The 27,567-nt window shown below is 44.5% G+C and overlaps 1 protein-coding gene and 1 long non-coding RNA gene across 5 annotated transcripts in view; one reads left to right on the forward strand and one right to left on the reverse strand.

The window, feature by feature from the left end:
• Positions 1 to 27,567, reverse strand: part of LOC140390041 (uncharacterized) — a 130,755-nt gene that overhangs the window by 74,891 nt on the left and 28,297 nt on the right. The window contains exon 1 of one of the 2 annotated variants that reach the window (XR_011934540.1): positions 748 to 827. The exons of the other annotated variant lie outside the window; for it this stretch is intronic. This is a non-coding gene — a long non-coding RNA (uncharacterized lncRNA). Of the gene's footprint in view, positions 1 to 747; positions 828 to 27,567 lie in introns of those variants that run through there. 2 annotated transcript variants of the gene reach the window in all.
• The window catches only part of LOC140390039 (E3 ubiquitin-protein ligase RNF168-like), a 37,617-nt gene continuing 11,048 nt past the window's right edge, over positions 999 to 27,567 (forward strand). Inside the window, exons 1-4 of one of the 3 annotated variants that reach the window (XM_072474889.1) lie at positions 1,001 to 1,515; positions 5,132 to 5,208; positions 12,555 to 12,731; positions 18,710 to 18,843. In XM_072474889.1, coding sequence (XP_072330990.1) covers positions 1,185 to 1,515; positions 5,132 to 5,208; positions 12,555 to 12,731; positions 18,710 to 18,843 — 719 coding nt within the window. In that variant the 5' untranslated portion in view covers positions 1,001 to 1,184. Of the gene's footprint in view, positions 1,516 to 5,131; positions 5,209 to 12,554; positions 12,732 to 18,709; positions 18,844 to 27,567 lie in introns of all 3 variants that reach the window. The other 2 variants (XM_072474890.1, XM_072474891.1) reach the window with 2 other exon arrangements.

Consider the following 27,567-nt stretch of genomic DNA (forward strand, 5'->3'; position numbering starts at 1 on the left):
CTGTGTAAGATTAAGGGTGACTACGGGTAATCCCTGATTCCTTTTTGTCATTTGTTTATGTAAACATGCGGGTTGAGGTTTGGGGGTTTGGTGGGTAGATGGGATCGTTGTTATTATGGGGACTTGTTGATGGATGTAAATGTGGGAGAAAATGTGAAAAAGGAGAATTAAAAATTTTTTTTAAAAAAAAGAATGTTATCCCTTATTTTATATTATCTACCATGTTCTTCCTGCCAAAATGCATCACCTCACACTGCTCCACAGTGACCTACATCTGCCACCCATCTGCCCACTCCACCTGTTATGTTCTGTGGCAAAGATGCACACAGAACATCTAGTTCTTTGACTAGTAGGATAGTTTATTAACAAAATTAACAAATGGAAAGCTAACTAACGAACTAGAATACAAACGGCAACAAATAAGTGAATTTTCCAAGAGCTACTTCTAATATGACTGTCCTTTAGTCCAACCGACTGCCAACTGCTGGAGTCACATGACAGATCGCTATCGCCACCTCCTGATCGGAGGTCATATAGATGACTATATGCATTAATATACATTGCTGTGCATATACTCATCACCACACCATCAACTTGTCTATGTCCTTTTGAAGTTCTACACAGTCCTCCTCAAAGTTTACAGTACTTCCAAGTTTTGTGTCAGCTGCAAACTTTAAAATTGACCACTGCACACAAAGATTTAGATCAGTAATATATATCAGGAAAAGCAACGTTGCCAAGACTGACCTCTGGGTCCAAGTCGTTGCATTTGGACTGGGACTGCTTCTATCAGCAGGCAGACGGCGCGCGCAGCCGCAGTGCGGCGTAGCCGGGCAGAACGCACGCAGCCGCACTGCGGCGTAGCCGGGCAGAACGCACGCAGCCGCAGTGCGGCGGTGCCGGGCAGGACGCACGCAGCCGCAGTGCGGCGGTGCCGGGCAGGACGCACGCAGCCGCAGTGCGGCGGTGCCGGGCAGGACGCACGCAGCCGCAGTGCGGCGGTGCCGGGCAGAACGCACTCGAGAGCGGGAAATGGTGGCGATTTGAAGGAAGGAGGCAGTTGTCCCCTTACCCGGGCTGGGGAAAGGGGCGGCGGGCCTGGCAGCGTCGGGACCCCCTCCAGAGTTTCTCCGGGTGGGCGAGGGAACTTGAAAGCGCTTCCACCCTGGACCGGAGCGGCCGCAATGGGGCGAAAGAGACGGAGCGGCCTGCCCGAGCCCGAGGCGCTGCTCCGGCCCCTGGCCCCGGCCCTCAACCTGGCCGAGTGCCTGTGCCCGGTTTGCCGGGAGCTGCTAGCGGAGCCGGTGACGCCGCCCTGCGGACACTCGCTGTGCCTGGGCTGCTTCCAGCAGACGGTGGAGATCAGTAATCTGAACTGCCCGCTGTGTCGCCGCCGCCTGTCCAACTGGGCGCGGGCCAAGGCCCGAGGTGGCAGCCTGGTTAACACAGAGCTTCAGGAACAGATCCGGCAACAGTTCCCGCAGCAGCGGAGCGAGGAAGCAAGTGACCAAGAGGGTGAGTCAGAGGCCGAGGCATTGGGAACTCATTGGAGTGCGGAGAAAGTAGAAGGCCGAGGAAATGAGGGCTAAAAGCAAATAGTACCAAAAAAGTGTAAACGTTAGAAGATAAGTCTGAAGGCACTGTATCTGAGTGCATTGAGCACTTACAGTAAGGTAAACAATTTAACAGCGCAAATTGGGATGATATGATTTTGCTTATGGCTGCAGGGTGACCAAGGCTGGGAAATGAATATCCAAGGGTATTTGATATGGAAGGAACAAGAACGGAGGATGCTGGAAAAATACACCAAGGAGAAAAGCAGAGATAACGTTTCGAGTCCTCGCGATTCTTCGTCAGAACAGTAGACAGGGAGAATGTATTAGACATTAAAGTGTCGCTGAGAGATTGCACCAAAATGTAGCAACTTTTAAGAACAAAACACAGGTGCCCTGCTATGTGGGTTGGGGGGTAATTTGCTTTGAGGCAATACGTGTATGGGGGTATGTTTTATAAAAAGGGGTTGTTTTGGATTGAGTAGAAAGGCCACAATCCAAAGCTGCAGAACTCAAGAGTTGAGTCCTGAGGACTGCAATGTGCCTCATCGGAACATGAGATGCTACTACTCCAGTGCGCTTTCAGCTTCACTTGAGCATTGCAGCAGGCCAAGGACGGACTGTGGGCATCAGAATAAGGTGCTGATTTAAAATATCAAGCAACAGGGAGGTTGGGGTCATGTTTGCGGACTGTGCAAAGGTATTCCGCAAAGTGCTGCGTTTAATATCCCCAATGTAGAGCCAACCTCAGAACAGCGAATACAATAGGCCAAATTGAAGAAAGCGCAAGAGAAAAACTACTTACCCTGAAGGAAGTGTTTTCAGCCATGAATGATGAGGTAAAGGGGGCAGTGTTGCATCATCTGTGATTGCAGGGGAAGGGTGCAGTGGAAAGAGGATCAAGGTTTTGGGGTGATGGAGGATGTCGGGTGAGAGTGGCCCCTGATGGGGGTGGTGAAGGAAAGATGTGTTACATGGTAGCATCATGCTGGAGAATGGCAGAGGATGATCCTTTGAAAGTGAGGACAAGGGGACTCTATCGTGGTTCTGTGGGAAGGGGTGAGGGCAGATGTGCGGTAAATGGGTCGAATCCAGTTGAGTGCACTGTCAACCAGAAACCCGATGAAGGAGTTGTGCTCCGAAAGCTAGTGATTTGAAACAGATCTGTTGGACTTTAACCTGGTGTTGTAGGCTTTCTTACTGTGCTCACCCCAGTCCAACGTCGGCGTCTCCACATCATAACCAGAAACCTGGGTTGAGGAAAAAAGCAGACATGTCGGAAGCACCATTTTCCAAGGTAACATCATCAGAGCAGATGGGACGGTTCAGAGTAACTGGGATAATGGGATGGAGTCCTTGTAGGGAGCAAGGTGTGAGGAGCTGTAGTTGAGATCGCTTTTGGAGTCTGATTTGTAATGAATATTGGTGCTTAGTCTTATCACCGGAAATGAAGACAGAGAGGTAAGGTAAATGTCAGAGATGGACCATGTGAAGGTTTGGATGGAATTGAAAGCAAGATTGAATTGTCTTTCCAGCTCCAGACAAGATAAAAGGGAAAGAAAGTGGGGGTGGTGTTGTTAGTTGAGGCTGAAATCAGTGCAAGAGGATATTGGCTCAGAAAGGCTAGATGTAGAATCAGTCTAGATGAAGCTAAGAAGCAACAAGGGGTGGGAAACAGTGGGAGTTGTCTATAGGCCTCCAAACAGTAGTGGCAAGGTTGGGGATGGGATTAAAGAGGAAATTTATTATAATCTTTATTGTCACAAGTAGGCCTACATTTACACTCCAATGAAGTTACTGTGAAAAGCCCCTAGTCACCACACTCCGGCGCCTGTTCGGATACACAGAGGGAGAATTCAGAATGTCCAAATTACCTAACAGCATGTCTTGCGGGAGGAAACCTTGAGATGCATGTAGCAAGGGTGCTACAGAAATCATAGCACAGACGTTCCTTACCTGGGCGTTTCCAACCTTTTCTGTTCTAATATAGACTTAAATAGTTAAGACCAATTGTCAAACTTAAGAGACTGGATTTCATGAGCTGAACATAAGAACTAGGAGCAGGAGTAGACCATCTGGCCCCTTGAGCCTGCTCCGCCATTCAATAAGATCATGGCTGATCGAAGGCTCTGATTGTATCTGCCTCTACCACACTCTCACTGCATTCCCAATCCCAACCACTTGTGAAGTAAGCATGTTTTTCCTCGTGTCGCTGTTGGAGAAGTGGAAGGAGACTGTTCAGCTACTTGTGTTTATGCTGGATCTTTGAAAGAGCTAACCAATTAATCCCACTGCTCTACCCTTTTCCACTTTATGTATTTATCGGATTGCCTTCTAGCACCTTGCTTGTTGTTCAGTTTAGGCAGAAACAGCTGTCGTTGTTCACCCTGTTACTGCGCACTGATATTAAAAATAAAATACCATCCCTATGTTGTAGCAGCTGTAATGAAATCATAGCGGCAAACATATCTTCAATGTGTGCAACATCTGTCCCTAATAGTAATACGCTCTGTACAGGCTAATATTAAAACCCTTAAATATTCAGCATGGGAGGAATCATCAATCACAGAATCTGGACTTATCAAGAAAAACAAGAGTGCTGGCTGTTCACTTTATGCTGGTCTGAATGTAGATTTTTATTCATCTGAGATCCTCCCTGAGAAGTAAATCTTTTACCAATTAAGTTCATCATTTTAATTTATATCGTGTTCTCCATATTGTAACTAGCATTTTTTAAAAGATTGGCACAAAGCTAAGTGCTGTTCCTTTTAATTGTTGTCTGGTACAAGCATTTAATAGCTTTTGAGTCAAATTAGAAAGCAATGCCAGCTGTGACAACATCTGGTTCAAGACCTTAAATATTCTTCAGGTAAAATAGAAGTTAGTGCACACTTGCCATAAAGTGTTAAATATAATCCACCATTGCAAAAGCAAATTACTGCAGAAGTTGGAAATCTGAAATGAAATCAGAAAATGGTGGAAATATTCAGCAGATTTGGCAGCATCTGTGGAGAGAGAAATAGAGTTAACATTTCAGTTCAAGGACCTTTCTTCAGAATTGAAGTAATATCGGCCGGCCATTGTGTACAGCTGGCAAATGCGCATAAGTAGCATGTGTATGTCCCAATCTATCAAATTAACATTACTCTCAAATGGGTATTGCACCAAACCTAAATCATAAATTGGGCCAATTTTGGTTTATTTTAAGTTTAATTTACAGAATTTAGATGAGTAATACAGTTGTTCAGAGTTAATGATTCATGAATAGTAAATATTTTTTTTGCTGCTGTTAGATATATAACAAATTAGTTGGTTTGTTGTTAATACAGGGATTGACATTGTATTTGCATTCGTTACTGCTTATTTTTATTGTTGGTGGGTGTAAACTGGAGAAATTGTGGAAAAGGAGGAGAATAAAGATATTTATAAAAATAAACAAATCAGTTAGCCATTAGTGGTACTACGACATTTGTAGGAGCAGCATCTCTTTTGTAATAAGGAGCAGGAATCTCGGATTGATAGAAATGCTCAGTAATGAGTAATGCACTGGAAAATTGATCAATCCATCCTTTTTTAAGTTGACAGATTGCGCTCACAACCTCAATTATCCAAACCTGGTGAGGTTCGACAGGAGTATGAAGAGCAGATCAGCAAGGTGAGAAGTAGATTATGTGGGTACCATTCCATGTCAAAGAGATTTAACTAGAACAATATGGCGTGTGCTTGTGCAGTTGATGTAAGATTTGTACATTATTAGGCCTCCTCTCTGTAATTAGTTTTGTTAATTTAAATACTGGACTACAAAGACATCAACAATGCAGAATATCGTCTTTGATGAGATATTACACAACTAGGTAGTGCCTAGGTTCTGTTAGGCACATCACACTTCCTGTGTGTGTATATATATATATATATATATATATATATATGAATCTTTGCCGCACTCACATTACACGATACATGGAACCTACAGTGCAGAAGAAGATCATTCGGCCAATCGAGTCTGCACCGACCTACTTAAGCCCTCACTTCCATCCTATCCCAATAACCCCCTCCTAACATTTTTGGTCATGATGGGCAATTTATCATGGCCAATCCACCTAACCTGCACGTCTTTGGACTGTGGGAGGAAACCCACACACACACGGGGAGAACGTGCAGACTCTGCACAGACAGTGACCCAGCGGGGAATCGAACCTGGGACGGCGCTGTGAAACCACAGAGTTATCCACTTCATAGAATTTACATAGAATTTACAGTGCAGAAGGAGGCCATTCGGCCCATCGAGTCTGCACCGGCTCTTGGAAAGAGCACCCTACCTAAGGTCCACACCTCCACCCTATCCCCATAACCCAGTAACCCAACCCAACACTAAGGGCAATTTTGGACACTATGGGCAATTTAGCATGGCCAATCCACCTAACCCGCACATCTTTGGACTGTGGGAGGAAACCGGAGCACCCGGAGGAAACCCACGCACACACGGGGAGGATGTGCAGACTCCGCACAGACAGTGACCCAAGCCGGAATCGAACCTGGGACCCTGGAGCTGTGAAGCATTTGTGCTATCCACAATGCTACCGTGCTGCCCATTAAGATACACCATTAAGTAATCAACTGCAACACATTCTACATCCGGTACAAATGTCACATCGTGTTCCACAATCCAGCGTACGTGCAAACTCTTATACAAGCTTTGTGCTTGATTGCTATATTCCACATATATGACCTCTAAATCACAGTGCATCAAAGATACACAAAAGTGACATTTCATTCACAAAATGGATACAGTAAGATTCATTTAAATCCTTAATCTTTTCATAAACACATTAATGACTCACATATTTCATCAGGTCCTTACACTTGAGAAGAAACCGGTGCCGAGTCCCATTTGCACAATGCACCCTAGTCCCCCTTTGGGCTTTATTGAAAGCTTTCTAAAAATCCAAATACACCACATCCATTGGTTCTCCTCTATTCTACTAGTTCGTCCTCAAAAAAATTTCAGGAAGTTTGTCAAACATGATTCCCTTTCATAAATCTTCTAACTTGATTCCTTTTCATTAATCTACAAACATGATTCTCTTTTCATAACTCCTCAACCGTGATTCCCATTTCATAAATCCTCAAACGTGATTCCCCTTTCATAAACCCTCAAATGTGATTCCCTTTTCATAGACCCTCAAACGTGATTCCACTTGCCTAAATCACTCAAACGTGATTCCCCTTTTCTAAACACGCAAACGTGATTCTCCTTTTTATAAACACTCAAACGTGATTTCCCCTTTCATAAATCTTCAAACGTGATTCCCCTTTAACAAATCCTCAAATGTGATTCCCTTTTCACAAGTCCTCAAACGTTGATTCCCCTTTCACGAATCCTCAAACGTGATTCCCCTTTCACGAATCTTCAAACACGGTTCCGTTTTCGGGACTCTTCAAACGCGGTTCCCCTTTCGGGAATCTTCGAACGCGGTTCCCCTTTCGGGAATCTTCGAAGGCGGTTACCCTTTCGGGAATCTTCGAAGGCGGTTCCCCTTTCGGGAATCTTCGAAGGCGGTTCCCCTTTCGGGAATCTTCGAAGGCGGTTCCCCTTTCGGGAATCTTCGAAGGCGGTTCCCCTTTCGGGAATCTTCGAAGGCGGTTCCCCTTTCGGGAATCTTCGAACGCGGTTCCCCTTTCGGGAATCTTCGAACGCGGTTCCCCTTTCGGGAATCTTCGAACGCGATTCCCCTTTCGGGAATCTTCGAACGCGATTCCCCTTTGCGGAATCTTCGAACGCGATTCCCCTTTGCGGAATCTTCGAACGCGGTTCCCCTTTGCGGAATCTTCGAACGCGGTTCCCCTTTCGGGAATTTTCAAAGGCGGTTCCCCTTTCGGGACTCTTCAAACGCGGTTCCCCTTTCGGGACTCTTCAAACGCGGTTCCCCTTTCGGGACTCTTCAAACGCGGTTCCCCTTTCGGGACTCTTCAAACGCGGTTCCCCTTTCGGGACTCTTCAAACGCGGTTCCCCGTTCGGGACTCTTCAAACGCGGTTCCCCGTTCGGGACTCTTCAAACGCGGTTCCCCGTTCGGGACTCTTCAAACGCGGTTCCCCGTTCGGGACTCTTCAAACGCGGTTCCCCGTTCGGGACTCTTCAAACGCGGTTCCCCGTTCGGGACTCTTCAAACGCGGTTCCCCGATCAGGACTCTTCAAACGCGGTTCCCCTTTCATCAGCCCTTGGCTTTCCTTCAAAGCCTGATCTTGGGAAAGGTTGGTTGGTTGCTTTCCGAAAGCTCTAGCTGACAAATGAACAGGTTCTATTTCTCAGTCTTTGTTACCTAGTGCATGGTGATCTCTGTCAAGTGCAGCTATCTTTTTTCAAGCAATGAAAGTGAACGAGAGGCAAATTACTGCATTGTTGTAATGCAGTTCCCCGAAAGGGGAACCGCCTTTGAAGATTCCTGAAAGGGGAACCGCGTCGAATCTCATCGAAACGATTACTCAGGCAAAATCTTTATACCATGATGTCACAGCAACCACTTGTCAGTTTACCACATTGGCTAATCACATGATCGAGAAATTAAATGTTTTTGTTGATTTTCTGCATTCAAAAGGCATGGATGCTAGAAACATTGTTCAAAAAGTTACACTAAAAATAGCTGGCAATCCTCATCACATCAGCAAAATCAACTTCCATTGATTTAACTGATTAACGCTCTCTGTAGTTGAGCTTTATAGATTAAGAATGTCTTGGATTCGGCCCAATCTGTCCTTAATTTATTTGTCTCACCGACAGTCAAGAGTTTTTTTCAAATGGAGAAAATGACTGCTTTTAATCATTATCCAGTGATGGTTGCGAGGAGCACATGTTTGGAGATAGGGTGACTTTAGCCATTGTTATGTGTAGTTGAATACCTGTAGTCTTCACTCTGTTAAGTTCATTTTGTCACAACCAAGGGCCAAATTAAGGTAAGTTCTACAATCATTAATTTTCCCAAGTAAAATACAGGTAGTGAGTGATAGAACAGAGTGAAAAAAATGTGTTGATTATTAGGTCAGTGTCTTTACATTAATAGGTTTGCACAGAAAATGGTTATTAGATGAGTGCCCACTTTTATGAAACCATTTCAGTAAAAAATCAACGCCATCAACAGGAAAGAGCAAAATGGCTAGCTGTCTCCAAGGCTTTCGACTCTGTACAAGAACAAAAGAACATAGGTACAGTACTTCACTGGATAGATGCACTGTAATTTGGACAGACTCCTAGTGATTATTACATCCGATGGTGACAGCTGCACAGTTTAAGCAGCACATTAGGAATTCAAGCTGTTGTTACAATCTTGATACACCATCCAAAAAGCTCTATTGTGTCAATAAAAAGGTAATTCAGTTGAAGTCCATTGGAAGAAATTATTTTTTATTTCATGGGATATGGACATCGTGGTCAGCATTTGTTGCCCATCTCTAAGTGCCCCTGCGAGCAGATAAAGTCTGCTATATTGCTGTGGGTCTGGAGTCACATGTAGGTCAGATCAGGTAAGGGTGGCAGATTTCTTTCCCTAAAGGACATCCGTGAGCCAGATGGTTACAACAATCGACGATAGTTCTCATGGTTACCATTGCTGAGACTAGTTTTCAATTTCTGATTTTTTGAATTAAAAACAAATGCCAAAAGTTAAACTTAAATCTAACTGTGTTGGCTGCTCTGAATATTGCTCAGTGAGGAGCGCTGAGATCATGCAATCATAATACATTGAAATTTAATCTTTAGGCGTTATGATCTCAGACCAGACCCCCAACAGTGGCTAGGATACTGGACCAAGCCCCCAATATTTCATTTTATTTGGTAAGACTGTGCGGAAAGAATACTTCACTCCAGGAGTAATTGCACGAAGAAATAGGGATTTGATATTTTAAAACAAAACTTTATTATTAATACTCCATTTAGCTCTTTATAAGGACACAAAAAAGGCTTACAATTACCCCATAAACAATACTAATCAATACAGTAAATACTGTACCCTTAGTTACTATCTTTATTCCTAATTAAACAACAGGAAAAGAAAAACATACAGCTGTCAGTCCATCCCACATCTCATTGGCACAGATTAATACTTGCTTTCCAGAATAGATTTAGCTCCTATTAGAACCCCTGCAGTCACTGGCTGGATGTCTTCAAAACACTGTTTCAACTGGTTTGTTTAAGCTTCCACGTTGTCCTCCGACAATTCTGCTCTGCTTTAAATACAATTACATTTTTAAACAATCCTACCGTGAGGGAAAACTGCCCTTACTTGTGGACTAAAGGCGTAGTCAGATCAAAACTCTACTCAAAACCGCTTTCTCAAAATGTCTGAATATTGTAGCTCCATCTCCCCAAGCTGAAAACAAATGAACTCTCCAGGCTGAAACACATGGACTCCCCATGTCAAACAACAGTGCTCAGGCCCTTGACTCTGGACAGTTTCTCCTCTGGCTTCTAAAGGTTTTTTGGTCTTGCAAAACAAGATTATTTTAAAAGCATTACTACTGCAGTCAAACACACTTTAACCCCAAGGTTTTAACCCTTAAATTTGCTAATACTTATAATCCAGTATATCTGAAATCCTGCATTTGTCAGTGTTTAACCTCCTTCTGTTTTATCAAAAGGTTCTACTCGGCTGAAACTGATCAGTACAATGCAGAACCCACTAAGTATTAGTTATGCCTAATATCAGCACATAATCCATGTATATGACCAGTTAAGAGCAACTTGTGAAATCCAATTTTACTATTTTGTATTTGTAGAAAACGAGTTACTAATTTGTCTGTCTGAATGCAGCAAGATCTGGACAATATCCAGGCTTGGACTTTTAAGTGGCAAGTAACATTAATGCCAGATTTGAAATCATTTGCAAAAGAAGCTGATGTCATGTAAGAAAAAATGTTTTCACACAGCAAGTGGTTCAGGTCTGTAATGTACTGTCTGTTATTGTGGTGGAGGCAGGTTCAATCGAGACATTCAAAAGGGTATTAGATGATTATTTGAATAGAAGCCATGTGCAATGGTACATGGAAAATGGCAAGAGAATGGCACCAAGTCATAATTTTAATTTGGGGAGCAAGTGCAGATATGTTGGGCTGAATGGCCTCCCGTGCTGTAACAATTCTGTGATTCACAGGACAATATCCAGGCTTGAGCTGACAAGTGGCAAATAGCATTCATGCAGCACAAATGCAGCCAACGAGCATCTCCAACAAGAGAGAACCTAATCATCGCCCTTTGACATTCAAGGGCATGACTGACCATTGCTGAATCCCCCACAATCAACTCAATGGGGGTTCCCACTGATCAGAAACTGAACTGGATGAGCCATATAAATGCTGTGTACAAGAGCAGGTCAGAGGCTAGGAATCCTACAGCGAGTAACTTACCTCCTGACTCCCCAAAGCCTGTCCACCGTCTACAAGGCAAAAGTCAGGAGTGCAATAGAATAGTCTTCACTTGCCTGGGTGAGTGCAGCTCCAAAAACACTCCAGAAACTCAACACCATCCAGGATAAAGCAGCCCACTTAATTGGTACCCCTTCCACAAATATTCACTCCCCTCACCACCGGCAATGGTGGCAGCCGTATTGTACCATCTACAAAATACACAATATGAACTCACCAAAGCTCCTTTAGCAGCACATTCCAAACACATGATTGTAGAGAAGGACAAAGGCAGCTGGCACATGGGAAATCCAGCACCTGGAAGTTCCCTTCCAAGTCACTCATCACCTTTACTTGGAAATGTATCACAGTTCCCTCACTCGCTGGGCCAAATATCCTGGAGCCCCCTCCCTAACAGCACCATAGGTGTACTACACCTCTGGGACGACAGCAGTTCGAGAAGGCAGCTCACTATCACCTTCTCAAGGAAAATTAGGGATGGGCAATAAATGCTGGCCTTGCATTAGTGACTAACTTGCATCCCATAAATTAATTTTTAAAAATTATTTGCGGTTTTCCACTTATCCACCTAATTATTATTAATTTTGCCATTTTTCAATCTAATATTGTTTAAAAATTAGTAAACACTTTTTAATGCCCAATAAGTAAGGAACATTGTTGAATCTGTTTTTGTAAATATGTTAAAAATTTTGGGGATATTTTTCCTTGATTTACTTCTCCAATACAAAATCAACAAACGTCTTTTGACACTCCCTAGAGAGGCACATGTATACATATGGAGTCATGGTGGTTCCAAACATGTTTTCACCTGTGGCATTGATTCTGCTCTAAGAAAGATACTTAACAGCGCGTTAACTATAGAGTTTGGATAATGCTTAGTGGTTGCTAACCATGCGAAGTAACATTACATTGGATTGCTTGAAATTTTACATTATTTCTGCTGTAATGTTGAATGTGCCTACTAGTGTGCAAGAATCTTCTCCAGAGAAGCTTGCAACTACGCTACTGCTGTGCAATCATTCTGATGAGTTCCCTGTGAAATTCAGGTTATTGGAAAGCTTGGCCTAATTATTATACATTGCTGACTGAATTTTGTGATGGATGCATCCTATCCAAATAAATATGTTGAATTGCAAATTAACATAGTATTTGGGAGTTTTTTCATCTGATATTGTCTAGTTGGGGAAAAAAGTGACTATATTCTCATTGATACCCAGCACTGTACCATGTGTTTGATTTCTTCAATATTATCTCTTCTTTTACTTGGCTGTTGGTCACTGTTGAGCACTTGCTTACCTGTGGCAATATTGGCTTCTGCTAGCTGAGGTCGAAGTTTCTATAGGGCCATCTTGGGAATGTGCGTGCTTGTTGGTCAGTTTAGATTTAACCAGGTAAATAAATCGGGTGGAGATTACTGAAGATGCACTTTGATAGGAGTAGGAATATTTGCCCTCCAGTTTATGAAAGGACTGCTTTAAATGGGGTTCAGAATTGCTTGTCGTTAACCCATTGTGGCAAGATTAGAATCTGAATAGTTTCTTCAGCCATAGATGATGAGATGATCATGCTGGAATTACTTCACAGTTGAAGGCAGAACGCCATGCTCGTGAAGAGGAGGAACTCCGAGCTAGTGAAGACCTAATTCAGAAGATAATGGCGGAGGAAAAGGAGCAACTCTTGAATGAAGAACAACAGAGGAAACAACTGGATGATCAAGCTAAAAAAGATGAAAAACTAGCTAAAATACTGAGTCAGGAGTTGGTAAGTAAATATTAACTGATAACCATGGATGCTTTCAAGGTGTGAGCTGATAAGCCTCAATAATTCAGTGCTTTTCATTAAACTAAAGGAACACAATATTGCTGAAGAGAAGTTGTTGAGTTATAAGTGCCTCCATAATGTATTTTAAGGTCTTTGTTTAGAACTTTTGTAGAAGAGCTATGAACCTTTGGAATAAATTTCTGACTTGCAAACCAAGTGCAGATTTGCTCCCAACAATTAGAAGGGAGCTGGGCAAGTTTATGGATATGGCAAATATTGTGGCATTCAAAACGTAGGAGTTGTGATCACATTTTGAGGAGTGCGAGTGGAATTTACCAGATGGTTTTCCCCTTAAAATCAGCCTAATTTTTAAAAAAAAGTAGATATTTTTTGTATCCCCAGGAAAAGATATGGCTGCTGATTGCTGGGGCACATTGAGAATCTTGATGCTTAGTTTTACTGTTGAGTGTATGGACCAGCTGCTCTTTCCCAACATGCAAACAGAAGAAGTGAATGCATTTGTTAAAACAAGAAACCCTGCAAAGTGTCCAGGCGAGGAGTATGATCTTTTCAAAATTTAATTTGGCAGAATTCCAGTTTAAATTTATTCAGGGCTTGCACTTGTGTTGTTTGTTGTAGTGTTGCTTCAGTCAGTAATGTGTTTGCCCATGGTCAATGTCAGTTACAATTTTTGAATATTTGTTCCTCTCATCCTTTAAAGTATTTCCAACTAAATCTCTCGTGCCCTCTATCAAGCCCGACTGCTCTCCCACGCCCCAAACAGTATAAATCTCATCCTACTTCTAGTTTTCTCTAACTTTGGCAAAGTCATCCAGGCTCGAAATGTTAGCTCTCTCCACAGATGCTGTTGGATCTGCTGGGATTGTCCAACATTTTCTGTTTTTGTTTCAGATTCCAGCATCCGCAGAAATTTGCTTTTATCGTTACAGAGGATCTGGTTATGTCTAACTGACCTAAACTTGGGTCCAGAAGTATGATTTTGAAGTTTGTGGATGATACAGAACTTTTAAAAAAAATAAAAAATTTAGAGTTCCCAGTTTATTTTTTCCAATTAAGAGGCAATTGGATATGCAAACTCCACACAGACAGTGACCCAGAGCCGGATCGAACCTGGGACCTCAGCGCCGTGAGGCAGCAATGCTAACCACTGCACCATCATGCTGCCCTGTGGATGATACATAACTTGACAATGCAATTAATGTGCAGGACGGAAGGTGTTGCTAACTTTGCCTTAGTTTAATTGCTCTGTTTTATCACCTTTGCTCTTGAGTCGCCAGGTATCTTTATGATACCGCCACGTGGTTCAAGTCCGAGAAATGATCAATAATCCAATACACCGATTAGTAAGATTTAAATCAAAGCACATTTATTATACACAGTAATCGCTACTCATGCCCAAATCCTACGTCTAAGCTACTTCTATAACTAACAGGCCTATGCTTAACTTGGAACTGGCCCACCAGGTCAGGGAAACAAATGGCCTTTCGTTCGGGTTCTGAGCCTGCGGGATTCGAAGTTGGTACAGATTGATAGCTAGGAGCGCCTATAGCGAGCGTTGAAGTAAGACTTACAGTTTTCGACCAGCTGCTGAAGAGCTGGCGAAGCGGTGGTGAAGAGCTGAGGAAGAGCTGGAAGAGAGAGCGCCTTGAACTTGGGGCTCAATTCTTATAGTCCCCAGGGGCTTCCCGCCTTTCGGGGCGGACCCTGTACCTGGTCCCAAGTGATTGGACTTTGTCCCAATCGCTTGGTTCGATTTTCTCCAATGCTGGAGCGGTTCCCTGATCGATGGGCGGTCTTGAGGTGCTCGTTCACCTCCTTTTGTGTAGGCTTCTGCTGGCGCCGAAGAGTCTGGTTTTACTTTGTGTGTCTAAATGTTGCTCATTGTTCTTGGGGATTGCTCATTAGTATGCAGATGGCAGTTGTTTTGTTATGCTGATGATTGCTGGTATCGATCTTGTCTGGCCTTTCCAGAGGTAAATACACAGTCAACCTGCAGCTGCTCGTTTTTGTCCTGTTGGCTGACTTTCCCATCAGCCTTTGCCGTTCACCATTTTAAATCGGGAGTTGGCCATTTTAACTGGCTACAAAGGAAACTACAGGAGGATGTAGATTCTAGAATGGACAGACACAGGAGGGATGCAATTTAAGGGGATAAATGTGACATTATGCACTTGGGGAGGAAAAATACCGAGGCAAGAAAATTGTATAATATTTGGGGGGATGCAGGAGCAGAGATGGTTTGCTGGCCCTCTCGCACACCTGTCCTCTATCCCATAAAACTTGCTTATCTGGGCTACCGTCGTGTGTGCCCGGTGAACGATCTTGAATTGTATCAGGCTGAGCCTGGCACATGATGAGGACGTGTTGACTCTGCTGTGAGCATCCGCCCACAGACCCGGCTCTTATCACTCTTTCTTCCCCCCCCCCCCCAGCCGCAGTTCCTCTTCCCATTTGCACTTCAGCTCCTCTATCTGAGTTATCTCCGACTCCATGAGTTCTTTATAGATATCCGAGACCTTCCCCTCTCCCACCCCGTTCTAGAAACTACCCTGTCCTGTATACCCCCTGGCGGTAGGAGCGGGAAGGTCGAAACCTGCCTTCGCAAAAAATCCAGTGTCTGCAGATATCTAAACCCATTACCTCCCAGCAATTCAAATGTCTCCTCTAAATCCTCCAAACAGGGAAAGCTCCCATCTATAAATAAATCTCCCATCCTCTTGATCCCTGCTCTCTCCGAAACCCTCCATCTAGCCTCCCTGGAACAAACCGATGATTGTTACAAATTGGAGCCCAGACCGATGCTCCCTCCACTCTCATATGCTTCCTCCACTGCCCCCCAGACTCTCAGGTCCGCCACTACCACCGGGCTTGTGGAGTATCGGGCCGGCGAGAACGGCAGAGGTGCCCCCAGACTTGTGTCCTTACACGATGCCGCCTCCACTCGCTTTCCCCCCCCCCCCCCCCCCTCCACTTCCTAATCATGGCTATGTTTGCAGCCGAGTAATAGTTGCTAAAGTTCAGCAGCGTCAACCCACCTTCCCCCTGACTACACTCCAGCAGCACTTTCTTCACTTGCGGAGTTTTACCCGCCCATACAAAACCAGAAATCACCTTATTTACCCATTTAAAAAGGCCTTTGAGGGATAAATATTGACCAGGACACTGGGCATAACTCCCTTGCTCTTCCAAATAGTGCAATCAATCTTTTACAGCCACCTGAGAGAGCAGATCAGCCTCTGTTCAACAGCATATTCAAGAAATAGCTCCCTCTCAGTACTACACTAAGTGCCATCTCAGATTTTTGTGCTTGAATTTCTGGAGTGGACCGTAAACCACCAAACCTTTGACTCGGGTGAAAGTGCTACCAACTGAGCCACTCCTGGCAAGAAATTATTTTCAGTGCTAAGGAGAAATGGCTTATCTCCTTCAATGAACTGACAGTGGCACAGGAAGCTGAATGCCCCTTTCTAATTCGAAGATTCTATGGTTGAAATTGGGCTTCTGCTTCTGCAGTGGTAGCACAAGTGGGCAGCACGGTAGAACAAGTGATTAGCACTGTGGCTTCACAGTGCCAGGTCCTAGGTTTGATTCCCTGCTGGGTCACTGTCTGCGGAGTCTGCACGTTCTCTCCGTGTCTGCGTGGGTTTCCTCCGGGTGCTCCGGTTTCCTCCCACAGTCCAAAGATGTGCAGATTAGGTGGATTGGCCATGATAAATTGCCCTTAGTGACCAAAACAAAAAGGTTAGGGGGGGTTAGTGGGGTACCGGGATAGGGTGGGTGAGGGCTTAAGTGGGTCGGTGCAGACTCGATGGGCCGAATGGCCTCCTGCACTGTATGTTCTATGTATGCAACGGGAATGTGTCACCTTCTATGGCAATAGACTCGATATTCGTTCTTCCCACAAAATCAAGCAGTCCGTGGGCAAATTAGTGGTTTTAATTGCCCAAGATAGATTAAAAGGCACAGTGGAAAAATGTATTTCTCAATGTCCCTTGACACACAGTAAAAATGTATTTGTTTTCTCTTCTCGATGGGCCGAATGGCCTCCTTCTGCACTATAAATTCTATGATTCTAAATATATAGTAATTGAACTGTCAAAACCACAAATAAAACCAAAGTCCCTTTGTTAATCTGACTCCTTTAAAATGCTGACAACCCTGTCTGTTGGCTGTCAGGTTCTCTCCCGACTCCTCACTCGTTAAGACCTGTCAACACAATATTGTAACATGGATTTGTGATCACAAACTGTCCGTCACATAGGGCTCCGACCAATGACCCACTCTTCTAAAAAGACCTGTAATAGCTTTCAACCGAAGTCTTTGCCTCAGGCTGGAAACATTCTTTGATTTGGATACAACAATAGCTGCTGCAGCGTTTTCTTTCTGTTGCATGTTGTGTTCTGTCACATATGAGTGTCCCTTTAAGAAAGGTTTTGTCTTATCACATGTCTTGGCAGCACGGCTTCAGTGATGTCATTTTATGGGTGGAGCTGGGCTGTGGCTGTCAGGTTAGTGTTTTTTTTTATTTCAGTTTTCGTTTTGCTGCTTTGGACTGCAGAAGGAAAAATTAAGTGTTTTCCCTGTTTTTCACTTTTCATTTTAAAAAGCTGTTTCAGTGAAAAGCACATTGGGTGTGTCAAACTGGCATGGTAATTTTAAAGATAGAGTTGTTTTCCGGATCGAATTGAAACTGCTGGTTGAAACTGGATCAGAATCTCGGGGAAAGGACCAGTCCCAGTCAAGTGAGAATGCAGTCTGCTGGGCCACACCCTTGAAAGGGTTTTTTGGTTTATGGGATTTTGTTATTGAATTGAAACAGCTAAGGGGGAATTCATTAAGTGTTATACATAGATTACTGTAGCTGTGTGGTGTCTTTATGTTTGTAATTGAGAATTTCTTTTTGCTGTTTATATACTATATATGTTAACTACATTCTTGGAATAAACCTTGTTTTGATTAAAGCGCCTAGGAAGCCTGATGAATCACACCTGTAGCAAAGGCTTTTGTGCTTTTCCTCGCCAAATTCAACATAAAGTTTATAGGTCAGGTGAACTTCATAATACACTATGGAGTTTCTAAACCCTGGCCCAAAACAGTTGCTTAATCTCCGATGCTTCTGGCCATTATGGGTGGTTTGATAACTCGGTGGTTAGCACTGTTGCTTCATAGAACCAGGGACCCGGATTCGACTCGGGACCCGGGTTCGATTCCCAGCGCCAGGTCCCAGGTTTGATTCCCTGCTGCAGAATCTGCATATTCTCCCCGTGTCTGTGTGGGTTTCCTCTGGGTGCTCCGGACGTGCTTGTTGGGTGAATTGGACATTCTGAGTTCTCTCTCAGTGTACCCGAGCAGGTGCCGGAATGTGGCGACGAGGGGATTTTCACAGGGACTTCATAGCAGTGTTAATGTAAGCCTACTTGTGACACTAATAAAGATTTTTAAAAAATTAACTATCAGTAAATGCTCTTAAAGTGGTGAACTTGCACCGCAATCCTGTTCTTTGTCCCAGGAATGATTGGTGATAGTTATATTCATGGTTCATGATACAAAATTCCTTCAAATTGTTGTGGCTATATCTCTTGCAAGTTTGATCTTGGGCTGCTCTGTTTGAACCAGCATGTAATTGTTTCAAATGGTGAACTAAAGGCTTTGAGTAAATATTTAAGTGAACTTAATTTGCAAACTCCAGAACGGTCTGCCTAGGTTCTTAATGTATTAACCCAAGCATGAATCTCTATGTTTTCTAATGTAATCAACTTTGATCCTGAAGCAATGTGGCCACCTGAAAGTCTTAATTCTGCAGTAGATCAGTGACTCTGAGTCGATACAATTATAGTGGGCTTTGTAAATAAACATTTAACTATTTATTCCAACTAATAGGTAATGAAATGTAGTGTGTGCCTGTCAATATGTTTGTCATATTATATTTCCTTTATAGATGTCTGTTTTCTCTGCAGAATTCAACATCCCCGACTCTTCCACAAAACTTGAGTGTTCATACACGACGGACTTCCTCAAAATCAAATTCATCATTCAACAGAGGAATCAAATTGACTGTACACAGTCCCAGCCATACAGAAAATATCCAGAAGTAAGCCGAGTTACAAAGGAGATTCCTAACCCAGCTATATGTGGGTTATTGAAGGGATCATTCTTATTTGTTCCTGTATCTTCTACACAATGCTAGAGTCTACTTGGATTGTGAATGAGGGAAATTACTACAGGCTAAGTTCTAAAATGTAGCTTCCGGTTTAATTATTTTCCCATATTTTCCTTTTGATCAAATGTGTGTTATTGGTAGTTTAGTTTGTTATTTATAAGTGATGTTCAAATCTCTCTTGGTTTGTATGAAGTGTTCAGGTCATGGCCGGTGCAGTGAAAAGTAGTTTTGCTTAACATTCTCCAACATGGATTTTGTTAATCTGATTTGGTGTCTGAGCAAAGTATGATTAGGAAAGATCTAGTATGCGAGATCTAAGTTTAGGAAAAAGCTGGATGGTCGAAGATCAGCAGAGAAAGCTGCAACTTGTTTGCTTGACAACAGTAATTGACATGAAGAAGACAGTGCTGTTTGGTACAGAATTCTGTTCATAGCTGTAACTTGAACATGGAAACAGCATGCATTTATGACTTTCAATGTAGAAAATAATATCAAGGGTCTTAATAGATTTTTGTCTGTTTGCAGTTCTATGCTAAGTTATAGAAGGAAATAAAAACAGAAAATTTTGGAAATATTCAGCAGGTTATGACAGTGTCTGTGGAGAGAAAGTGTTTCAGATCGATGACCTTTCATCAGAACAAAATTTAATAATGTGTTTTGAACAAGGATGAATGGGACAAGGGCAAAAGGAATGTTTGTGATGGGGTGGAAGACAGGAGATTGAATGACATGATAATTAATCTTCCAGGGTCAAGGGAATGGTGATGGTGTAAGGATGCTCCTGGTTTTAAGAACATAAAGAACATAAGAACTAGGAGCAGGAGTAGGCCACCTGGCCCCTCGAGCCTGCTCCACCATTCAATGAGATCATGGCTGATCTTTTGTGGACTCAGCTCCACTTTCCGGCCCGAACACCATAACCCTTAATCCCTTTATTCTTCAAAAAACTATCTAGCTTTATCTTAAAAACATTTAATGAAGGAGCCTCTACTGCTTCACTGGGCAAGGAATTCCATAGATTCACAACCCTTTGGGTGAAGACGTTCCTCCTAAACTCAGTCCTAAATCTACTTCCCCTTATTTTGAGGCTATGCCCCCTAGTTCTGCTTTCACCCGCCAGTGGAAACAACCTGCCCGCATCTATCCTATCTATTCCCTTCATAATCTTATATGTTTCTATAAGATCCCCCCTCATCCTTGTAAATTACAACGAGTACAGTCCCAGTCTACTCAACCTCCTCGTAATCCAACCCCTTAAACTCTGGGATTAACCTAGTGAATCTCCTCTGCACACCCTCCAGTGCCAGTACGTCCTTTCTCAAGTAAGGAGACCAAAAATGAACACACTACTCCAGGTGTGGCCTCACTAACACCTTATACAATTGCAGCAGAACCTCCCTAGTCTTAAACTCCATCCCTCTAGCAATGAAGGACAAAATTCCATTTGCCTTCTTAAACACCTGTTGCACCTGAAAACCAACTTTTTGCGACTCATGCACTAGCACACCCAGGTCTCTCTGCACAGCAGCATGTTTTAATATTTTATCATTTAACTAATAATCCCTTTTGCTGTTATTCCTACCAAAATGGATAACCTCACATTTGTCAACATTGTATTCCATCTGCCAGACCCTAGCCCATTCACTTAGCCTATCCAAATCCCTCTGCAGACTTCCAGTATCCTCTGCACTTTTTACTTTACCACTTATCTTAGTGTCGTCTGCAAACTTGGACACATTTCCCTTGGTCCCCAACTCCAAATCATCTATGTAAATTGTGAACAGTTGTGGGCCCAACACTGATCCCTGAGGGACACCACTAGCTACTGATTGCCAACCAGAGAAGCACCCATTAATCCCCACTCTTTGCTTTCTATTAATTAACCAATCCTCTATCGATGCTACTACTTTCCCCTTAATGGCATGCATCTTTATCTTATGCAACAACCTTTTGTGTGGCACCTTGTCAAAGGCTTTCTGGAAATCCAGATATACCACATCCATTGGCTCCCCGTTATCTACCGCACTGTTAATGTCCTCAGAAAATTCCACTAAATTAGTTAGGCACGACCTGCCCTTTATGAACCCATGCTGCGTCTGCCCAATGGGACAATTTCCATCCAGATGCCTCGCTATTTCTTCCTTGATGATAAATTCCAGCATCTTCCCTACTACCGAAGTTAAGCTCACGGGCCTATAATTACCCGCTTTCTGCCTACCTCCTTTTTTTAAACAGTGGAGTCACGTTTGCTAATTTCCAATCCGCCGCGACCACCCCAGAGTCTAGTGAATTTTGGTAAATTATCACTGCATTTGCAATTTCCCTAGCCATCTCTTTTAGCACTCTGGGATGCATTCCATCAGGTCCAGGAGACTTGTCTACCTTTAGCCCCATTAGCTTGCCCATCGCTACCTCCTTGGTGATAACAATCCTCTCAAGGTCCTCACCTGTCATAGCCTCATTTCCATCAGTCACTGGCATGTTATTTGTGTCTTCCACTGTGAAGACCGACCCAAAAAACCTGTTCAGTTCCTCAGCCATTTCCTCATCTCCCATTATTAAATCTCCCTTCTCATCCTCTAAAGGACCAATATTTACCTTAGCCATTCTTTTTTGTTTTATGTATTTGTAGAAACTTTTACTATCTGTTTTTATATTCTGAGCAAGTTTACTCTCATAATCTATCTTACTCTTCTTTATAGCTTTTTTAGTAGCTTTCTGTTGCCCCCTAAAGATTTCCCAGTCCTCTAGTCTCCCACTGATCTTTGCTACTTTGTATGTTTTTTCCTTCAATTTGATACTCTCCCTTATTTCTTTAGATATCCACGGTCGATTTTCCCTCTTTTTACCGTCCTTCCTTTTTGTTGGTATAAACCTTTGCTGAGCACTGTGAAAAATCACTTGGAAGGTTCTCCACTGTTCCTCAACTGTTTCACTATAAAGTCTTTGCTCCCAGTCTACCTTAGCTAGTTCTTCTCTCATCCCATTGTAATCTCCTTTGTTTAAGCACAAAACACTAGTGCTTGATTTTACCTTCTCACCCTCCATCTGTATTTTAAATTCCTCCATATTGTGATCGCTCATTCCGAGAGGATCCCTAACTATGAGATCCTGAATCAATCCTGTCTCATTACACAGGACCAGATCGAGGACCACTTAGACCATAAGACATAGGAGCGGAAGTAAGGCCATTCGGCCCATCGAGTCCACTCCACCATTCAATCATGGCTGATTTCAACTCCATTTACCCGCTCTCCATAGCCCTTAATTCCTCGAGAAATCAAGAATTTATCAACTTCTGTCTTAAAGACACTCAACGTCCTGGCCTCCACCGCCCTCTGTGGCAATGAATTCCACAGACCCACCACTCTCTGGCTGAAGAAATTTCTCCTCATCTCTGTTCTAAAGTGACTCCCTTTTATTCTAAGGCTGTGCCCCTGGGTCCTAGTCTCCCCTGCTAATGGAAACAACTTCCCTACATCCACCCTATCTAAGCCATTCATTATCTTGTAAGTTTCTATTAGATCTCCCCTCAACCTCCTAAACTCCAATGAATATAATCCCAGGATCCTCAGACGTTCATCGTATGTTAGGCCTACCATTCCTGGGATCATCCGTGTGAATCTCCGCTGGACCCGCTCCAGTGCCAGTATGTCCTTCCTGAGGTGTGGGGCCCAAAATTGCTCACAGTATTCTAAATGGGGCCTAACTAATGCTTTATAAAGCTTCAGAAATACATCCCTGCTTTTATATTCCAAGCCTCTTGAGATGAATGACAACATTGCATTTGCTTTCTTAATTACGGACTCAACCTGCAAGTTTACCTTTAGAGAATCCTGGACCAGGACTCCCAAGTCCCTTTGCACTTCAGCATTATGAATTTTGTCACCGTTTAGAAAATAGTCCATGCCTCTATTCTTTTTTCCAAAGTGCAAGACCTCGCACTTGCCCACGTTGAATTTCATCAGCCATTTCTTGGACCACTCTCCTAAACTGTCTAAATCTTTCTGCAGCCTCTCCACCTCCTCCATACTACCTGCCCCTTCACCTACCTTTGTATCATCGGCAAACTTAGCCAGAATGCCCCCAGTCCCGTCATCTAGATCGTTAATATATAAAGAGAACAGCTGTGGCCCCAACACTGAACCCTGCGGGACACCACTCGTCACTGGTTGCCATTCCGAAAAAGAACCTTTTATCCCAACTCTCTGCCTGACAGCCAATCGTCAATCCATGTTAGTACCTTGCCTCGAATACCATGGGCCCTTATTTTACTCAGCAGTCTCCCGTGAGGCACCTTATCAAAGGCCTTTTGGAAGTCAAGATAGATAACATCCATTGGCTCTCCTTGGTCTAACCTATTTGTTATCTCTTCAAAGAACTCTTAACAGGTTTGTCAGGCACGACCTCCCCTTACTAAATCCATGCTGACTTGTCCTAATCCGACCCTGCACTTCCAAGAATTTAGAAATCTCATCCTTAACAATGGATTCTAGAATCTTGCCAACAACCGAGGTTAGGATAATTGGCCTATAATTTTCCATCTTTTTCCTTGTTCCCTTCTTGAACAAGGGGGTTACAACAGCGATTTTCCAATCCTCTGGGACTTTCCCTGACTCCAGTGACTTGAAAGATCATAACTAACGCCTCCACTATTTCTTCAGCTATCTCCTTTAGAACTCTAGGATGTAGTCCATCTGGGCCCGGAGATTTATCAATTTTTAGACCTCTTAGTTTCTCTAGCACTTGCTCCTTTGTGATGGCTACCATATTCAACTCTGCCCCCTGACTCTCCTGAATTGTTGGGATATTACTCATGTCTTCTACTGTGAAGACTGACGCAAAGTACTTATTTAGTTCCTCAGCTATTTCCTTGTCTCCCATCACAAAATTACCAGTGTCATTTTGGAGCGGCCCAATGTCAACTTTTGCCTCCCGTTTGTTTTTAATGTATTTAAATAAACTTTTACTATCATTCCTAATGTTACTGGCTAGCCTACCTTCATATTTGATCCTCTCTTTCCTTATTTCTCTCTTTGTTCCCTCATAGGTTCCATTACATACTGTTCTAGGAGACTATCGCGGATACATTCTATAAACTCCTCCTCAAGGCTGCCTTGACCGACCTGGTTAAACCAATCAACATGTAGATTAAAATCCCCCATGATAACTGCTGTACCATTTCTACATGCATCTGTTATTTCTTTGTTTATTACCTGCCCCACCATAATGTTACTATTTGGTGGCCTATAGATTACTCCTATCAGTGACTTTTTCGCCTTACTATTCCTGATTTCCACCCAAATGGATTCAACCTTATCATGCCCGGCACTGGAGGGGTTCCAGCAGCTGCTGCTGCTGTCCGACCTTCATCTAACGCTCCGCAAGATGGTCTAGGAACGGTTGCCACCGCCTGTAGAACCCCTGCGCAGACCCTCTCAAGGCAAACTTTATCCTTTCCAACTTTTCCTTGTGTATTCCCTTTTATTTTCTGTTCTATGCTATTATACCTTTTGTGCCTAGGCAGTTGCTGGGATTTATGCCTTTAAGATGCACTGCACGTTTAATTTTTAAACAAAACGGGTCACCCCTTGGCAGAGGTGATATTTGGTCTGACCTCGGAACACCCCCGGTGAGTTGTGTTGCTTGATTTGGTCCAGTGATGACACATTTTGATGGCAGCCAACTGGCTACTTATATTCCCCGGTCTTTGGTCCATAGTCTGTGCTGATTGGTGCTGGTGTTCCAGAATGTTCAGACGGACTCAATTTTGGGAGATTGGAGCTCATATTTGATTTTTAAAAAAATTATAAATATGTTTTTATTAAGAATTTTTCAACAATATTTTCCACCTTACAAACAAAACAAACAACCCCCCCCCCGCCCCGGTAACAAAGAAAAGAAATAGAACTTGCGTGGCAAGACATGAACATGGCAAGTCAATACGATACAGAACTTTGTACATTGGATTCATCCCGTACTTGTCAGTTTCCGGATCATTCATGTGTTTTTTTGCTCGAACCCCCCCCCCCTCCCCACGAACGATGTGTTGTGTCCCGCCCCCCCCCCCCCGGGTTGCTGCTGCTGCTGTCCGACCTTCATCTAACGCTCCGCAAGATGGTCTAGGAACTGTTGCCACCGCCTGTAGAACCCCTGCGCAGACCCTCTCAAGGCAAACTTTATCCTTTCCAATTTGAAAAACCCAGCCATATAATTTATCCAGGCCCCCACGCTGGGGGGCTTCGCCTCCTTCCACATTAGCAAGATCGTTCGCTGGGCTACTAGGGACGCAAAGGCCAGAATGCCGGCCTCTTTCGCCTCCTGCACTCTCGGCTCGTCCACTACTCCAAATAGTGCTAGCCCCCAGCTTGGCTTGACCCGGACTTTCACCACCTTAGATACTGTTGCCGCAACTCCCCTCCAGAACTCCTCCAGTGCCGGGCATGACCAAAACATATGGACATGGTTCGCCGGACTTCCTGAGCACCTCCCACATCTGTCCTCCACCCCAAAGAACCTACTCAGCCTCGCCCCCGTCGTATGCGCTCTATGAACCACCTTAAATTGTATCTGCCTAAGCCTGGCACACGAGGAAGAGGAATTAACCCTACTTAGGGCATCAGCCCATAGTCCCTCCTCAATCTTCTCCCCCAACTCCTCCCATTTACCCTTCAGCTCCTCTACCAAAGCCTCCCCCTCTTCTTTCATCCCCTGGTATATCGCTGACACCTTGCCCTCTCCGACCCACACGCTCGAAATCGCCCTATCTTGAATCCCCTGTGCCGGGAGTAGCGGAAATTCCGTCACCTGCCGCCTCGCAAATGCCCTCACCTGCATGTACCTGAAAGCGTTTCCCGGGGGTAGCCCAAACTTCTCCTCCAGCGCCCCTAAGCTCGCAAACGTCCCGTCAATGAACAGGTCCCCCATTCTTCTAATCCCTGCCCGATGCCAGCTCTGGAACCAGCCTTCCTTCCTTCCTGGGACAAACCGATGGTTGTCTCTCATCGGGGACCACACCTAGTCTCCCGTCGCACCTCTGTCGTCTCCACTGCCCCCAGATCTTTAGCGTTGCCGTCACCACCGGGCTCGTAGTGTACCTTGTCGGCGAGAGCGGCAGCGGTGCCGTCACCAGCGCCCCCAGACTCATTCCTTTGCAGGACGCCATCTCCAACCTCTTCCACGCCGCCCCCTCTCCCTCCATCACCCACTTACGAATCATTGCCACGTTGGCTGCCCAATAGTAACCACCCAAATTCGGCAGCGCCAACCCTCCTCTATCTCTGCTACGCTCCAGGAACCCCCTCCTTACCCTCGAGGTCTTGCTCGCCCACACACATCCCATGATGCTCCTGCTTACCCTCTTAAAGAAGGCCTTAGTAATCACAATTGGGAGGCATTGGAATACAAAAAGAAACCTCGGGAGGACCACCATTTTAACCGACTGTACCCTACCCGCCAACGAGAGTGGCAACATGTCCCACCTTTTAAAATCCTCCTCCATCTGTTCCACCAGCCGTATCAAATTAAGTTTTTGCAGTGCCCCCCCAGCTCCTAGCTACCTGAATCCCCAAGTATCAAAAGCTCCTTTCCGCCCTCCTCAACGGTAGGTCGTCTATCCCTCTTCCCTGGTCCCCCGGCTGGATCACAAAGAGCTCACTCTTTCCCACATTGAGCTTATAGCCCGAAAAGTCTCCAAACTCCCGTAGGATCTGCATTACCTCAACCATCCCCTCCACTGGGTCCGTCACATACAGCAACAGGTCGTCTGCGTACAGTGACACTCGAGGTTCCTCTCCCCCTCGAACCACCTCCTTCCATTTCCCTGACTCCCTTAACGCCATGGCCAAAGGTTCAATTGCTAATGCAAACAGCAGAGGGGACAGGGGGCACCCCTGCCTCGTCCCTCGATACAGCCGGAAATACTCCGACCTGCGCCGGTTCGTGACCACACTCGCCACTGGGGCTTTATACAGGAGCTTAACCCAACTAATAAACCCCCCCGAACCCAAACCTCCTCAACACTTCCCAGAGATACTCCCACTCTACCCGATCAAAGGCCTTTTCCGCGTCCATGGCTGTCACTATCTCCGCTTCTCCCTCCACCGATAGCATCATTATCACATTTAGGAGCCTTCGCACATTAGTGCTTAACTGCCTACCCTTTACGAAACCCGTCTGGTCCTCGTGAATCACCCCCGGGACACAGTCCTCAATCCTCATGGCCAGCAGTTTTGACAGCAACTTAGCATCTACGTTAAGGAGCGAGATCGGTCTATACGACCCACATTGCAGTGGGTCCTTATCCCGCTTCAAGATCCAAGAGATCGTCGCCTCCGACATTGTCGGGGGCAGGGTCCCCCCCTCCCTTGCTTCATTGAAGGTCCTTACCAGCACCTGGGCTAACAGGTCTACGTACTTCCTATAAAACTCCACCGGGAACCCATCCGGCCCCGGGGCCTTCCCTGCCTGCATGTTCCCCAGTCCTTTGACCAGCTCCTCCACCCCAATTGGCGCCCCCAAACCAGCCACCTCCTGCTCCTCCACCCGTGGGAGCCTCAATTGGTCCAAGAATCGCCGCATCTCCTCTTTTCCCCCTGGGAGCTGGGACCTACACAGCTCCTCGTAAAAAGCCTTAAAAGCCTCATTCACTTTCCC

This window comes from Scyliorhinus torazame, chromosome 14, assembly GCF_047496885.1.
Source record: "Scyliorhinus torazame isolate Kashiwa2021f chromosome 14, sScyTor2.1, whole genome shotgun sequence".
Lineage (NCBI taxonomy): Eukaryota > Metazoa > Chordata > Chondrichthyes > Carcharhiniformes > Scyliorhinidae > Scyliorhinus > Scyliorhinus torazame.